The 14,479-nt window shown below is 43.5% G+C and overlaps 5 protein-coding genes across 13 annotated transcripts; 4 read left to right on the top strand and 1 right to left on the bottom strand.

Annotated features, from left to right (window-relative positions):
* Nucleotides 1-499: 499 nt before the first annotated feature.
* LOC111080280 lies at nucleotides 500-1,822 on the bottom strand. Its single transcript, XM_022375785.2, has one exon. It carries the CDS (start codon nucleotides 1,820-1,822, stop codon nucleotides 500-502), a length of 1,323 nt encoding a protein of 440 aa, XP_022231477.2.
* An 899-nt stretch (nucleotides 1,823-2,721) lies between these two features.
* LOC111080270 (zinc finger protein 501-like) lies at nucleotides 2,722-4,570 on the top strand. 2 transcript variants are annotated; one of them, XM_022375768.2, is made up of 2 exons: nucleotides 2,722-2,821; nucleotides 2,895-4,570. In XM_022375768.2, the coding sequence occupies exon 2, from the start codon at nucleotides 2,905-2,907 to the stop codon at nucleotides 4,372-4,374; it is 1,470 nt and encodes a 489-aa protein (XP_022231460.2). In that variant the 5' UTR covers nucleotides 2,722-2,821; nucleotides 2,895-2,904; the 3' UTR covers nucleotides 4,375-4,570. The 2 variants fall into 2 exon arrangements, with proteins under 2 accessions (XP_022231460.2, XP_022231458.2); XM_022375766.2 differs by having other exon boundaries at nucleotides 2,737-2,821; nucleotides 2,885-4,570.
* A 481-nt stretch (nucleotides 4,571-5,051) lies between these two features.
* LOC111080268 (polyphosphoinositide phosphatase) lies at nucleotides 5,052-8,758 on the top strand. Of its 4 annotated transcripts, none has more exons than XM_041593759.1 (4): nucleotides 5,052-5,251; nucleotides 5,313-6,936; nucleotides 7,009-7,913; nucleotides 8,721-8,758. In XM_041593759.1, exons 1-3 carry the CDS (start codon nucleotides 5,171-5,173, stop codon nucleotides 7,878-7,880), a joined length of 2,577 nt encoding a protein of 858 aa, XP_041449693.1. In that variant the 5' UTR covers nucleotides 5,052-5,170; the 3' UTR covers nucleotides 7,881-7,913; nucleotides 8,721-8,758. The 4 variants fall into 4 exon arrangements, with proteins under 4 accessions (XP_041449693.1, XP_022231456.2, XP_022231455.2 ...); XM_022375764.2 differs by lacking the exon at nucleotides 8,721-8,758 and adding an exon at nucleotides 7,980-8,418; XM_022375763.2 differs by lacking the exon at nucleotides 8,721-8,758 and adding an exon at nucleotides 7,970-8,418.
* Nucleotides 8,521-9,900, top strand: LOC121403753 (gastrula zinc finger protein XlCGF8.2DB-like). Its single transcript, XM_041593761.1, has 2 exons — nucleotides 8,521-8,673; nucleotides 8,727-9,900. Coding segments are annotated over exons 1-2 (1,176 nt in total). The 5' UTR covers nucleotides 8,521-8,671.
* Nucleotides 9,901-10,238: 338 nt separating this feature from the next.
* Nucleotides 10,239-14,428, top strand: LOC111080272 (zinc finger protein 239-like). Of its 5 annotated transcripts, none has more exons than XM_022375770.2 (3): nucleotides 10,239-10,326; nucleotides 10,596-12,481; nucleotides 12,548-12,740. In XM_022375770.2, the coding sequence occupies exon 2, from the start codon at nucleotides 10,600-10,602 to the stop codon at nucleotides 11,557-11,559; it is 960 nt and encodes a 319-aa protein (XP_022231462.2). In that variant the 5' UTR covers nucleotides 10,239-10,326; nucleotides 10,596-10,599; the 3' UTR covers nucleotides 11,560-12,481; nucleotides 12,548-12,740. The 5 variants fall into 5 exon arrangements, with proteins under 5 accessions (XP_022231462.2, XP_022231465.2, XP_022231463.2 ...); XM_022375773.2 differs by lacking the exon at nucleotides 10,239-10,326 and adding an exon at nucleotides 10,411-10,463; XM_022375771.2 differs by lacking the exon at nucleotides 10,239-10,326 and adding an exon at nucleotides 10,419-10,517.
* The last annotated feature ends 51 nt before the right edge of the window (nucleotides 14,429-14,479 follow it).

Genomic DNA, 14,479 nt, shown 5'->3' with positions numbered 1-14,479 from the left:
ATGAAATCTAGTATACACCAAGCATATGGTGCCAACTGATGCCAACTGACTGCCAACCTGCCCCATCATAAATGAGGAATGGGCAAAGAGGGTGGGGGTGGGCGTGCCGTATTATAAACTTTGTCCATAGATTCCTATTTTTCAGAGAACTTTTATTTTTCATATTGGCGAATAGATACTACGATGCTACTTCGAGGACTTCAGATTCGATGTCATCACCGACCATCTCGCAATATAAAATGGCTGAAAATCCTTGAAAGACCGTACGGACTCAATACGACAAGTATTATCCCACAATCTGTTGGATATGGTGGGGAGAGCACAGAGTCGCGTTAGGCGCACCCACACACTTTGCACATACGCTCTGGGCTTAATTCCAATACTCTTGTACATCAAAAAACAAAAATACAAAAAAATACGCGATGGTAAATAGCTGTTCGTTCCAGTAAGCGGCAGTTATTATTTATTATAAATAAATGAACATAAAACAATTGCAGCATTATTGGCGAAGTGGTCCCATGGCCTCCTGCTGCGCATCGACGACCAACTCGTCCCCATGCGATGGCGGGCCGTCTCCTTTCCACAGCTCCTGCAAGCACCCGATGTACTGTTCAAAGTCGTTGGCTTTGAAATTTAGTTCTACGTCAGAAACTCCCAGCACGTACTTGTGGTACGGGCAATGGTGATGGTAGACGTTCTTGCGAGGATAGGTCACTGGCAAACGATGCTCTTTCATGTGATCCAAATAGCTGTCATAGTCGCCAAGGAAAGAATCAGCCGTGGCTACGTAGGACATGGCATCGGTAATGATCGTTTCTGTTTTAGGATCCATGTTGAAGGCTTGCAGCATGGGGTCTGCCGAGAAAAGGTGATCCTTGTCCGGGTGCGTAAAACCGTCGCGCAGTGTCCACAGAAAGGCAATCGGCATGAGACTGAATCGAACGCAGTCCATTAGGCGGCCCAGATGCTTCACGCGTTCGTCGCGCGCCAGGTTCATCCAGCGCAGGACCAGGAAGAAGACCTCTATTTCGGAGTTAACGCCGATAGAGTCGCGCTTGAGTAGGTATTCCAGGTCGTCAACTGATAGCTCCGTGAAATATTTGCTCCCCACGAGCGCTAGGAAGTAATTTCGAATCCTTCCGCTCATCGCATTGCATACATCCTGAAGATCCGGGTATGGCTTTGCCTGCCGAAACACCATAAAGGCAGCCTTTTCGCGCAGACTATCGGCGTTCAGCACCGCCCAGCATATGGGCTCAAGAAGGTCAATCTTCAGGTACCTGGCCACCTGGAGTGTATACACCACGTCAGCAGTGCTGGGCAGCTTCTGGAAGCGCAACCATTCGTAGGCGCACTCGAAGCCTTTGGCCGGCACCTGACTTGGCAAAAAGTTGAAATTGGTGGCACGCCAATCGCGGCTCGCAAACCACATCGAATAGCACTTGAGAAGGCTTGGTATGCAGTAGAACTGACTATCCTCGATATTCACCTGCAAGGTGGCCCCTGCGTTGTCCCTCACCTGTTTGGCGAGTAATTCGGAGATCGGCTTCGTGTGCGGCAATGTTCCAACGTATATGGGAGTTTCCTCCAGGGGCAAGAAGTCGAAGAGGGAGCGCAGAGGAACCGTTTGCTCCCCCAAGCCCGAGTACTCGTCGGGAGAGATCAACCAACGGCGAGGACTCGCTTCATCCGTTTCCATGGTTCCAGCAGGAGGCTTCTGTTCCCCCAAGGCCGAACTGGTAGACGACATCTCCGAGTCGGTATTCTGGTCGTTGCTCGTCGAGCTTTTGCCGACTTGAAACGTTTTCTTAATTTTTTCCATTATGTTAAATATTCCGGAAATATTTTTTTTGTGTTGAAAGCAAATTGAACAGTCAGGACTGGAACTTTTCAATAGTGACGTGTTACGGGATGGTGACTGTTTTATACTTTTTCAAATACATTTTTTTGTTTGCCTATAAAAAACTACCTCGGGTATCAGGCCCGATTAGTGGGCATAACGTGCGCGTCATACCGGGCATACGATTATTATGGGATGCTATAATAGCCCGTCGAAGCATTCGAGAGACGACATCAAAATACAGTTATACAGTTATACAGCACGGAATTTAGCGCCCAAAACATTGCAGAAATTATTGGCCATCTTGCTCGTTGGCTTGCAACGGCTGACACCCTTCTCGGAGCACAGCCACCGAAGTTCGTCCCCAGAAGTGTTATAATGGCATCAGGGGGTCACAACATTTTTGTATGATAATAATACAATTAGTTTCAAGTATTTTATTTAATGATTTTATGTATATTTTCTCCTTTTTGCACAAACATAAATTTTTAGCGCCAAAATATTTTTTTTGTTCTACAAGTTTTTGTTGTTATTAGTGGTGATAGTTGCGCTGATAGGCAGAAAAGTGCAAAAATGTGCTGTTAAGCGCAAAAGCAATCGAATATATCGAATAGACGCACATGAATCAGAGACCGACGCAACTTTTTGCCGCCACTAGGGCCCTATGCTTAACAGCCTATTAGTTCCACATTGCCACATCAAGAGAAAAAATTAAATTCAGGTATCTGGCAGCCACGAATACTCGGTTTGTAGGACTGACGAGAGCTGGCCGGCATGAGACTTGGGCGTTGCTATTCTACATACATTTTACAAATCCATATTCGATAACCAAATACTCGATACATAATAGCGCCCAACAGCACTTTTTGTATCTCGCGCCTAACAGTTCTATTTGTAATGTTTTGTGCTCAAAACAAACTAATTCGGGCCAAAGAATCATCAATTCAATGCTGCAATTTGCAATTCAGAAAAGCCGTCAAAGTTGGTTTTATATACGTTGCATTTCTGCGCGTAATAGCTCGTCCTGTATTCCGTCTATTTAAGATTCATTTAGTTGCAGGACAATGGAGGAAATGTGCAGAGTTTGCATGGGAACGTCTGGAGCATTCACAAACATTTTCACCGAGACACAAATGTGGGACACCTGCATTGCTGACATGATAGCTCAGTGTACCGGGTATGAGGTTAGCCGAGGCGATTCACTATCCGAAAACATATGTCCGCCTTGCCTTGAGGATGCAGTGAGTGCATTCAATCTTAAGACCACCTGCGAGCAGAGCCATAAACTATATTTCAAACTGATGGAAGAGGATAAACAAGACGAAATCTGTGATAATGAGGAGGACGAGGACTGGGAACCGTCAGATAATGAAAGTGAGCAGTCGAACAATTTTGAAGCCGATGCAAAGGTTCAAGGTGATCGTTCAGACGATCGTCTGTTCAAATGTAGTCTTTGTCCAAAGAGCTATGCGCAAAAATCGAATCTTAATAGGCACATAAAATTGCATACAGGTGAACGACCCTATCAATGCTCCCAGTGCTCAAAGTCCTTCATATATAGGTCCAATCTTGAATTACACAACCGTACTCACACTGGGGACCGACCCTACTCGTGCTCTCACTGCTCGAAGACATTTCAACAAAAAGGCCAACTCCGCGATCACATTCGTACTCACACGGGTGAAAGACCATACAAGTGTTCTCACTGCTCGAAATCTTTTTCATGCTCTGGATCTCTCCGGATTCACATCCGTATGCACACGGGTGAACGACCCTACCCATGCTCTCAATGCCCAATGTCTTTTGCACAAAAATACCATCTTGAAAGACACTTCCGTTTGCACACGGATGAACGACCCTACCAATGCTCTCAATGCTCGAAGACATTTATAACAAAATCAAACCTTGAGATGCACACCCGCATGCACACGGCTGGACGACTCTACAAATGCTCAGACTGCTCGCAGTCATATCAGACAAAATCCCATCTGAGCGAACACCTCCGTACGCACACGGGGGATCGACCCTTCAAATGTTGCCACTGTTCCAAGTCATTTAAGCAAAATGACGAACTCAAAAAACACATCCGCACTCATACTGGGGAGCGACCGTTTCAGTGTTCTCTCTGCTCGAAATCATTTAAACAAAAATGCCAAGTAAGCGAACACCTTCGGACTCACACGGGGGAGCGACCATTTAAGTGTTCTCACTGCACAAAGGCTTTTTCGTACTCTGGATCTCTGTGGGTTCACATCCGTACGCACACGGGTGAACGACCCTACCAATGCTCTCACTGTTCAAAGACATTTATAACAAAAAATACACTTGAAAGACACACCCGTACGCATATGAGTGAAGGACCCTACAAATGCTCCGACTGCTCGAAGACATATCATACCAAATCCCATCTGAGAGAACACATCCGTACACACACGGAGGAGCGGCCCTATAAATGTAACCACTGCTCGAAGTCATTTAAGCATACCCAATCTCTTAAAAAACACATCCGCAGTCACACGCCGAATGATAGTTAGAGCGTTCCAAATACAAAAAAAATATCTCCCTATTCCAGCACTACGTATCTTTTTCCTTATTTCCTTGGGTACTGAATATATCCAATATCTAAGATAAAAAATCGGTAAAGCAAGAAAAAAAGAAAATATTTCGTTCAAACGATCTAATATGTACTTATCTGGAAGATAAAGATAATAAAGCCAACTTATTCAATTATATAGTGATTCCGGCAGCTTTCAGCTGGGAGCACAAGGGTCCAACATGTTGGCTGCCAGTGGGTCTGCTCTCCTCCGACGTGTTTATAAAAAGGTTGCAGAAGCATTCCACGGCATCTAAATATTGTGTGTTTGGACATGAGAGCAAAGAAGTATATAAAGTAGAGCTGTCAAACGATTGATAGATATTTTTCAAGCGTAGTGATATAAAGATTGATCAAATCAAATGTATTGTAATTAAAAATTGGTAATCCATCAATTTTGTGTTAAAAAACAAGAGTTGAATAACACATTTTGGCATTAGCAATCATTAGATTCCAGCCACCAGTAAATTTGTTAAAAAATTTGTCAAAACTATAAAATCGTTTAAATCAGCCAATTTACCAATCAAATCAAAAACAATGCAGAGATGGGAACGTGACAGCTGGTAGCTCGATACTATCATAATAGTCTCAAAACTATCGATAGTAGCGGCCATCAGCAAAACATTGATACCATCGATAGTGCCCTCGATGGTTTGACACCTCTAGCGTACAATAAATAAAACAAATATAAATACAACAAATTTGCAAAAAATAAAGCCCATCGGATCGCATATAAAATGAACAATGGAAACCCAAATATAGTATTTAATCCTCTGATCAGTTGCATACAGAAGGTAGTGCTATATGAGACCCGCACAGTAAGTAGTTGTAATTAACTTGTAAACAAACATTTTTATTTGTTAACTGTTCGTGATTTAGCGTTTGTATTTGGTTGGCAGTAACAACCGTGAGACGAGATTTAGGCTGCTCACAATCGATCGGCTTGCACACAATCGGTTGAGTATTGAGGAAAATGCCAATGAATTCAATAGCTTGGAAATTAGACGCTTTGTGGCTTCCCTCACGGGCTCGCCGAAGGTGACATCAGCCTATGGAGTGCTGGGCTTTGTCAGATTCCTCGAGGGATACTACCTGATACTGGTTACCAAGCGCAAGTGTTGTGCCTTCATTGGAAACCATTTGGTCTACACTATTAAGGACACAGTGATGGTACGTGTGAACGAGGTGACATCCCAGCGACCACCGCACCCCCACGAGGATCGCTACAAGAAAATGTTTCAGAACATCGACCTGCGTAGCAACTTTTATTTCTCGTATTCATACGATCTGACGCGAACCCTGCAGTATAATGAATCGGCGCCGCGCTTTGTGGGAGCCAAGGTGGATCTGGATCGGGACGAGCCACTACCCGACTGGAACACGCTGACTAACAACGTTGCGCAGATTCATGAGCGTGTGGACTATGCATTTCGCAGCGATTCCCGCAAGCGTTTTGTATGGAATGCCTATCTGCTGCAACCAATGGAGGGTATAATGCTGAAGGACTGGCTGCTGGAGGTCATCCACGGATTTGTTAGCCAATCGTGCATCAGCATCTTTGGGCGGCATGTAAATGTCTGCCTTATAGCGCGACGCAGTACGCGCTTTGCGGGTACACGCTTCCTCAAGCGTGGTGCAAACTTTCAGGGCGATGTAGCCAATGAAGTAGAGACGGAGCAAATTGTTAGCGACGGTCAGCGACTGTGTGCATTCACGCAAATGCGTGGCTCCATACCATCCCACTGGTCGCAGGACATCAGTAAAATGGTTCCCAAGCCTCAGATTCAGGTCGTTATATGTGATCCCTATGCTCAGACACCCTCGCGGCATTTTGAGCGGCTGCTATTCCACTATGGGGCCCCATTGATAATGCTGAACCTGGTTAAGAAGCGAGAGCGCCGGAAGCACGAGTCTATCATCTCCAAGGAACTGGAGTACAGCATTCGCTACCTAAATCAGTTTCTACCCCCGCCACATCGAATGAAGCACATACACTTCGATATGGCCCGGCAGAGCCGTTTGAGTGGTGGAAACGTCATGGAGCAGTTGGCTATATACGCAGAAAGTGTCATTCAATTGACGAATATGTTCTTTAAAGCTCGAGGCAGTGATCTCAGCCTTCAGACTGGCATTGTACGCACAAATTGCGTGGACTGCTTGGACCGTACCAACTCTGCCCAGTTTGCCATTGGAAAGTGTGCACTGGGGCACCAGCTAGAGAGATTGGGCTTTCTGAAGTCGGCGAAGCTAGAGTTCGACTCGGATTGTGTAACGATGCTGGAGCATTTGTACGAGGAGCATGGCGATACGCTAGCGTTGCAGTATGGTGGCTCTCAGCTAGTGCATAGGATTAAGACATATCGAAAGACCGCTCCCTGGGGCTCCCAAGGCAACGATGTGATGCAGACCCTCAGTCGCTACTACAGCAACACTTTTAGCGACACTGAAAAGCAGCACAGCATCAATCTATTTCTTGGCATTTACAAGCCTAGCCTCACAAAATGTGAGTACATGCATATATGTATCATTTAGTTCTGCATTGATAGTGTTTTTTTGTTTTGTTTTTTTCATCTAGTGACTCAACCTATATGGGAGCTACAAACCGACTACGATATGCACAATGACTTTGTGCCCAGCACGGATAGCAAACAGATAACCGATTGGGTTCGTCATAAGGTACGGGAGTGCCTGCCATACTCGTGCGCCGATTCGAACAAGCTCGTTAAGGAGCTATTCCGCGTACACAGCAATGGCTTGGAGATGATCGATGCCTACTCGAATTACCATCAATCCTTCAAGTGGAGTGATCTTAGTGAGCACATTGCCTTTGAGATCAGCCAGCTGGCAATGCGCTTTATGCCAACATTCCGCACCAACTACAGTCCGTTTCAGAGACAGATTCAGACGTCACGAAAAGCTCGTCAAAATCCCTCGATGACTGGACAAAGTTCCACGGGGTCGGCGAACAGCAACTCTTCAAGCTCTAGTGAAGGCGATGACAGCTCCAGCGATGAGGAGCTTAGTGCCAGCTTTGCCGAGAAAGAGGCCAAGCAAACAGAATCGGCTGAGCCGGCCGCTATAACCCTGGATTCGGTGCTTCCTTCAATGGAACAGGTTTACGGCTGCAGCATTAATCCGCCCTCCAAACAGAGCATGGCCATCTACAAGAAGTACGTGCAAATGGGAAAACTGTCCAGTGGAGGAGCTCGGCCTGCCCAGACATCCGTTGCCCAGCGCGACCAGGAGCTCGCTAAGATCATGAGGGGCATCACCATGCGCCCGCTGAGCAACTATGGCCAGGACTCGTATCTGAGTGTGCGTCCACCGACCGTTCCAAGCAAGAGTCAGAATATATATGTAGAGTATTGTAAAACACCGCGCAACTTCAATTCCGTGCCCAAGTTTGAAGAGTTCGATGTGCTCTATCGATATGTACAGAAGCTCTAGAAGCAGCAAAATTTTAATTTCGTTTGCTCAAACGTATGTATGCATCTATGTTTTTAAGATTGAAATTATTGTATTTGTAACAACAATAGAATTCAATAGCTGACTTGCGCCTAACAGCACATATTTTTAACATTTTACATTTGACAATGGAGGAAATGTGCAGAGTATGCATGGAGACGTCTGGAGCATTCATAAACATTTTTGAACATAAACGGCACTTTTCGTGATCACAAAAGGATGATACTATTTCTCCAACTGCAGATCGAGATATGACCGATATCTTAAACGACGCCTAATAAATGCATCTTTACACAAAATGTACACATACACAGAATATAAATTTGCTTTCCACTTTTCCTGAATTTTTAAATTCAAAATTTTTTTTCCTTGAGGAAAAATCGTGTCGAGTAGTGTTATTTGCATTAGGTTGTTACCTACATTTTTAAGTTTGTTAAAAATACTGAATAACGTTCTTCTAAAGAAGCTTAACCGTGTGATCTTTCAATATACATATATGTACAAAAATTATATATCGGATTTACCTAAAAAAAATATTTTCAAATGTATACAGCTAGTAAAAACCAATTCGAGACTACCCATATTTTTACATCCGATAACACAACATATGTTTTCATTCGACTAGTATGTGAATGAGTTTTGCGCCTTACAGTCCATTTCGTGTATTCATTTTCTCAAACCAAAACAATTCACGCCTAGGAATCATTCATATTGTCAATTCGGAAAAACTGCACCATTTTGGCTGCTTGTGGGTTTGATTCTAAGCATTTCACATGTATGTATTTAAATGTTGTTGCATTCCGTTTATTAAGATTCATATATTTGCAGGACAATGGAGGAAATGTGCAGAGTTTGCATGGGAACGTCTGGAGCATTCATAAACATTTTTGATGAGACACAAAAGTGGGAGACCTGCATTGCTGACATGATAGCTCAGTGTACTGGGTATGAGGTTAGCCAAGGCGATTTACTATCCGAAAACATATGTCCGCCTTGCCTTGAGGATGCAGTGAGTGCATTCAATCTTAAGACCACCTGCGAGCAGAGCCATAAACTCTTTACACCACAAATGGAGAAGGGAATAGATGAGGTCCCCTGGGATGCAAAAGTAAAAAGAGCTGATAAGGATGTCGATCTTGTATTTAGTTGTCCCCATTGTTCGAAGCAGTACACGCATAGAAGCAACTTATACAGACACATTAAATTTCATACTGGTGAACGTCCCTACAAATGCTCCGACTGCTCAAAGTCGTTTATACAAAAAAGCGAACTCGAGGTACACATCCGTATTCACACGGGTGAGCGACCGTTTGAGTGCACTCATTGCTCGAAGACGTTTAAGCAGAACTCGCATCTGCAAATACACATTCGTACCCACACAGGAGATCGGCCCCATCAATGCACCCAATGTCCGAAGTCATTTCAAGAACTGTCCCACCTAAAAGTACACAGCCGAACTCATACGGGAGAGCGACCGTATATATGTTCTCATTGCCCCAAATCTTTTTCCCATGCTGGAACACTACGGGATCATATCCTTTTGCATACCGGTGAACGACCTCACGAATGTCCACACTGCTCCATGTCTTTTGGGCAAAAATCAGAGCTGCAAGTGCACATCCGCTCTCACACGGGAGAGAGACCGTTTAAGTGCTCTCAATGCCCCAAGTCCTTTGCCCGAGCCGCTTGTCTCCGGTCTCATATCCGTTTGCATACTGGCGTACGACCCTACCAATGTTCCCACTGCTCAAAGTCCTTTGTACAAAAATCCAATCTTGATACACACGTACGTACTCACACGGTGGACCGAGCCTACCAATGTTCCTACTGCTCAAAGTCCTTTATGAAAAGTTGCGATCTCCAAGCACACATCTGCACTCACACCGGGGAGCATCCCTACAAGTGCTCATTCTGCTCAAAGGGGTTTATTCACAACTCATCTCTGAAGAGACATACCCTCACTCACACGGAACAAGGGCATTCAAGTGTACCCGATGCTTAAATTTCTTTACTAACTCGGTCATTCGGCGAGCTCACATTCGTAAGCTCCCTGAAGTATGGCTCTACGAGTGCTTCTACTGCAGATCGAGATCTCTAAGTTCTTTACAGATCTTGACACTTTCCGGCTGAGGTAAGAATGACCGATATGGGGGTAAATGGGAGGACAACGCAAATTCAAGACGGAATAACTGAAATATGTATATTCTCCAGATGCTTAATCTGTCATTACTTGTTCTTTAGATTCTCAAGAACTGGGTATATATTTAATAAAAATATTCCTAAACATTTTGAAATGTAACAATGTGTTCTTGAACTTTTGACCAAAACATCATATGTCGATACGTCGGATGCGAGGATATTTAATTTAATTTTGGCTGAGCATTGACGAAAAAGATTAATTTGAGGAATATCAAAATTCCCTATTCAGGTAAGCCCAAAAGCATATTAAAATCTCTTTCAGGAACACCCATATTGTTACAGATTCTGGTAATAGCCTGTTACCGTGATGCGCGCGTAACAGCACATTTTGTAGACTTCAGTGTATCAAAACAAAACAATTCACAAGTAATACTTGAGAGTAGCTTTTAATTTAATATAAAAGGCACAATTTGATTGCTTGTGGGTTTAATTTTCCACTTAATTCACCAATAGATGTAGATTTCTGTATTCCGTTGATTAAGATTCATTTAATTACAGGTCCATGGCGGCGATATGCAGAGTTTGTATGGGAACGTCTGGAGATTTCACAAACATTTTTAATGAGATTACAACATTGGAAGCTTGCATAGCTGACATGATAGCTCAGTGTACCGGGTATGAGGTTAGCCGAGGCGATTCCCTACCAGAAAACATATGTCCGCCTTGCCTTGAGGATGCAGTGAGTGCATTCAATCTTAAGACCACCTGTGAGCAGAGCCATAAACTCTATTTCCCAGCAAAGGAGGCGGGGATACAAGATACTCTGGATCACGAGGATTGGTCAGGTAGTGGAAGTGAGCAATCGAACAATGTTGGAACTGATGCAAAATTTCCACAAGAGTATGTAGTGAGGAACAATTTCGTACGAGCCTACAAATGCTCCGCCTGCTCACAATCCTTTGAGAAAAAATCCCAACTAAGCGAACACATCCGCACTCACACTGAAGAGCGACCGCATAAATGCTCTTATTGCTCAAAGTCCTTTATTATAAAATCCAAACTTGTAAGACACACCCGAACGCACACGGGTGAGCGACCCTACAAATGCTCTCACTGCTCGAAGGCTTTTTCGCACGATGGAACTCTCCGGATACACATCCGTACACATACGGGTGAACGACCATACCTATGCCCTCACTGCTCGATGTCCTTTACCCAAAATCCCGAACTCAAAGCACACATCCGTACACATACGGGGGAGCGACCATATAGGTGTTCCCAGTGCTCCATGTCATTCAAACAAATCGCCCATCTTCAAATCCACACACGTTCCCACACAGGTGAACGACCGTATCAATGCTCTCACTGCCCCAAGTCATTCAAACAAAATGTCGAACTCAAAGTACACATCCGCACTCACACGGGGGAGCGACCATACATGTGTACTCACTGTTCGAAGACATTTAAACATAACATATCTCTAAAAAAACACAATCGCACTCACATGCAGAACGATCGTTAAAGTTTTCCAAATGAAATGCAAATCCATTTATTTCGCTATTCCAGTACTACTATTCACGTTTGTGCCTAATTTGGAGAACGACTCTTTTAGTGTTCAAGGGTTTTACAGTTCCTTGGGTATCTTCCTTCCAGTATCTTCGATAGCCAATAACTATAGCAAGAAAACTAAAAACATTTCATTTCTATACATGTACATACACACACATATTAATTAAGTTTTTAGGAATTAAAATAGATTTCAAAATAATAAAAGCAAACGTCAATTGACAAGTGTTTCCATACGTTTAACTTAAATAATGTACGACAAGAAGCTTCTCCACCATAAGTTCGAAGAATTTTAGACTGTCTGTCCTTTGTCCAGCGTTTTGTCACTTTCTTTTTAGATGAACAATGCCCAAAGGCAGGTTCAAACTCTGTTTTAACTCCCTCTCAAAACGAGTTACCACACAACTGCCATAGAGGACTGTGAAACGAAAGAAAATATTTATATATAAATGTTGGAAATGAATGCCGAATCGTATTATTTATACATACCAGTACGTTCCAAGTATGGATTCTATGCCAACCCACTAACTATCTCCAGTTTATCATTTAGCATTTCCACACTTTGATCCTTCGTTTAAAGTTGGGCATAGCATAATTTTTAATTTGTGGTTTATTTATTTAGTGAATTTAAAAGATGACTATAATTTATGAAAAATATTTTAAATCGATACCACATTCGCGCTTTCCGCCCTATACTTTGCGCTTAACAGCTCTATTTCTTATGTATTCAGCTCCTGGCTAAATAATGCGAACCAAAACCACATTATACATACTTATGTACATATGTATATCCAACCTACCCCTCAGCTTAATCTGAATAAAGCAAAAAAGCCAAAGAAATTGACATCTATAGTTTGCAATTCGGAAAAGCTGCACAAGTTAGTTGTTTGCACTTTATATTCGAATAGATTCGAGAACGAAATTGTGTATTCCGTTTACTTTAGTTCTATTCCAATGGAGAAAATATGCAGAGTTTGCATGGGAACGTCTGGAGCATTCACAAATATTTTTGATGAGACACAAAAAAGAGACACCTGCATTGCTGTCATGTTATCAGAGTGCACAGGATACGTGGTTAGGCGAGGTGATTCCCTACCAGAAAACATATGTCCGCCCTGCCTTGAGGACGCAGTGAGTGCATTCAATCTTAAGAAAACCTGCGAAAAGAGCCATAAACTATGTTTCCAAGTGTTGGAGGATGAAGAATTAGAAGAAGAAGACTTTTCTGATAGTCTGGAAGATGAGGACTGGGAACCGTCAGATATTGAAAGTGAGCAGTCGATGCATTTTGAAACCGATCAAGATGGTAGCGATAACACTGATAATGTTGATAGAACCTATAAGTGTTCTGACTGCTTGAAGTCTTTCTCACACGCCGCAACGCTCCGGCATCACATCCGTACTCACACGGGAGAACGACCCTACAAATGCTTATTCTGCGCAAAGAGATTTCGAAATAAATGCAATCTTCACACCCACACCCGTACGCACACAGGGGATCGACCCTTTAAATGTTCCCATTGCTCGATGTCTTTTGCACAAAAATATAATCTCGAAAGACACACCCGTACGCACCCGGGAGATCGACCCTTCAAATGTTCCCATTGCTCGAAGACATTTGCACAAAAATTCGAACTCAAAATACACATCCGGAGACACACGGGGGAACGACCTTATAAGTGTACACACTGCTCTAAATCCTTTGCCCGATCCGATTGCCTTCGATCTCATATGCGCTTTCACACGGATGAACGAACCTACAAATGTAGTTACTGCTCCCAGGCATTTAAAGAAAAATCCCATCTGCAAAAACACAACCGTACTCACACTGGGGAACGGCCGTATAAATGTTCATACTGCTCAAAATCTTTTATGCAAAAATCTAAACTTGATAGACACACTCTCACTCACACAGGTGAAAAACCCTACCAATGCGCTCTCTGCTCAAAGACATTTCCAGAAAAATCTAACTTACAGATACATATCCGTACTCACACGGGCGAGCGACCGTACAAGTGTACCCACTGCTCCAAGTCTTTTTCTCACACCGGGACTCTCCGGATTCACATCCGTACGCACACTGGGGAACGACCCTACAAATGCTCTGAGTGTTCGATGTCTTTTACACAAAATTCCGAACTCAAAGTACACATCCGCACTCACACGGGGGAGCGACCATATAAGTGTTCCCAGTGCTCGATGTCGTTTAAACAACTCGCCCATCTTCAACTACACAACCGCACCCACACAAGTGATCGACCCTACCAATGCTCTCATTGCTCGAAGTCGTTTCAAGAAAAATCGAATCTCCAGGTACACATCCGTATTCACACGGGGGAGCGTCCGTACAAGTGTAATCACTGCTCTAAGTCCTTTACCCATGCCACAACTCTTCGAGGGCATATCCGTTCGCACAAGGATGAACGACCATACGAATGCACCCACTGCTCAAAGTCTTTTATACAAAAATACAGACTTGATAGACACACCCTTACTCACACAGGTGAACGACCCTATCAGTGCGATCACTGCTCAAAGACATTTACTCAAAACTCCCATCTTAAAGTACATATCCGTACTCACACGAAGTAGCGACAACCGGAATAACTCACATCCGTAGGCACCCTGCTGCCACTGTAGTTCGAGATCTTTAAGGCTCTTCAAAGATTTCGAGCTAGGAGAAACCGACTGCGACAAAGGACACGGCTCACGATCGAATACAAGCTTCTCCAGAAGCTTAACCGCTCGCCAACTCAAAAGCGACTTATCCTTCTGACATAGGGTAATATGAAAATATTTAAATAGAAACAAAAAAAAAACCGATTGATGTATATTTTTAAAAGTATTTTATAATGTACATATATATTTAAATGGAA

This window comes from Drosophila obscura, unplaced genomic scaffold (genome assembly GCF_018151105.1).
Source record: "Drosophila obscura isolate BZ-5 IFL unplaced genomic scaffold, ASM1815110v1 contig_200, whole genome shotgun sequence".
Lineage (NCBI taxonomy): Eukaryota > Metazoa > Arthropoda > Insecta > Diptera > Drosophilidae > Drosophila > Drosophila obscura.
Note: the sequence above shows the minus strand (reverse complement) of the source record. Positions and strands in the feature narration are given on the sequence as shown.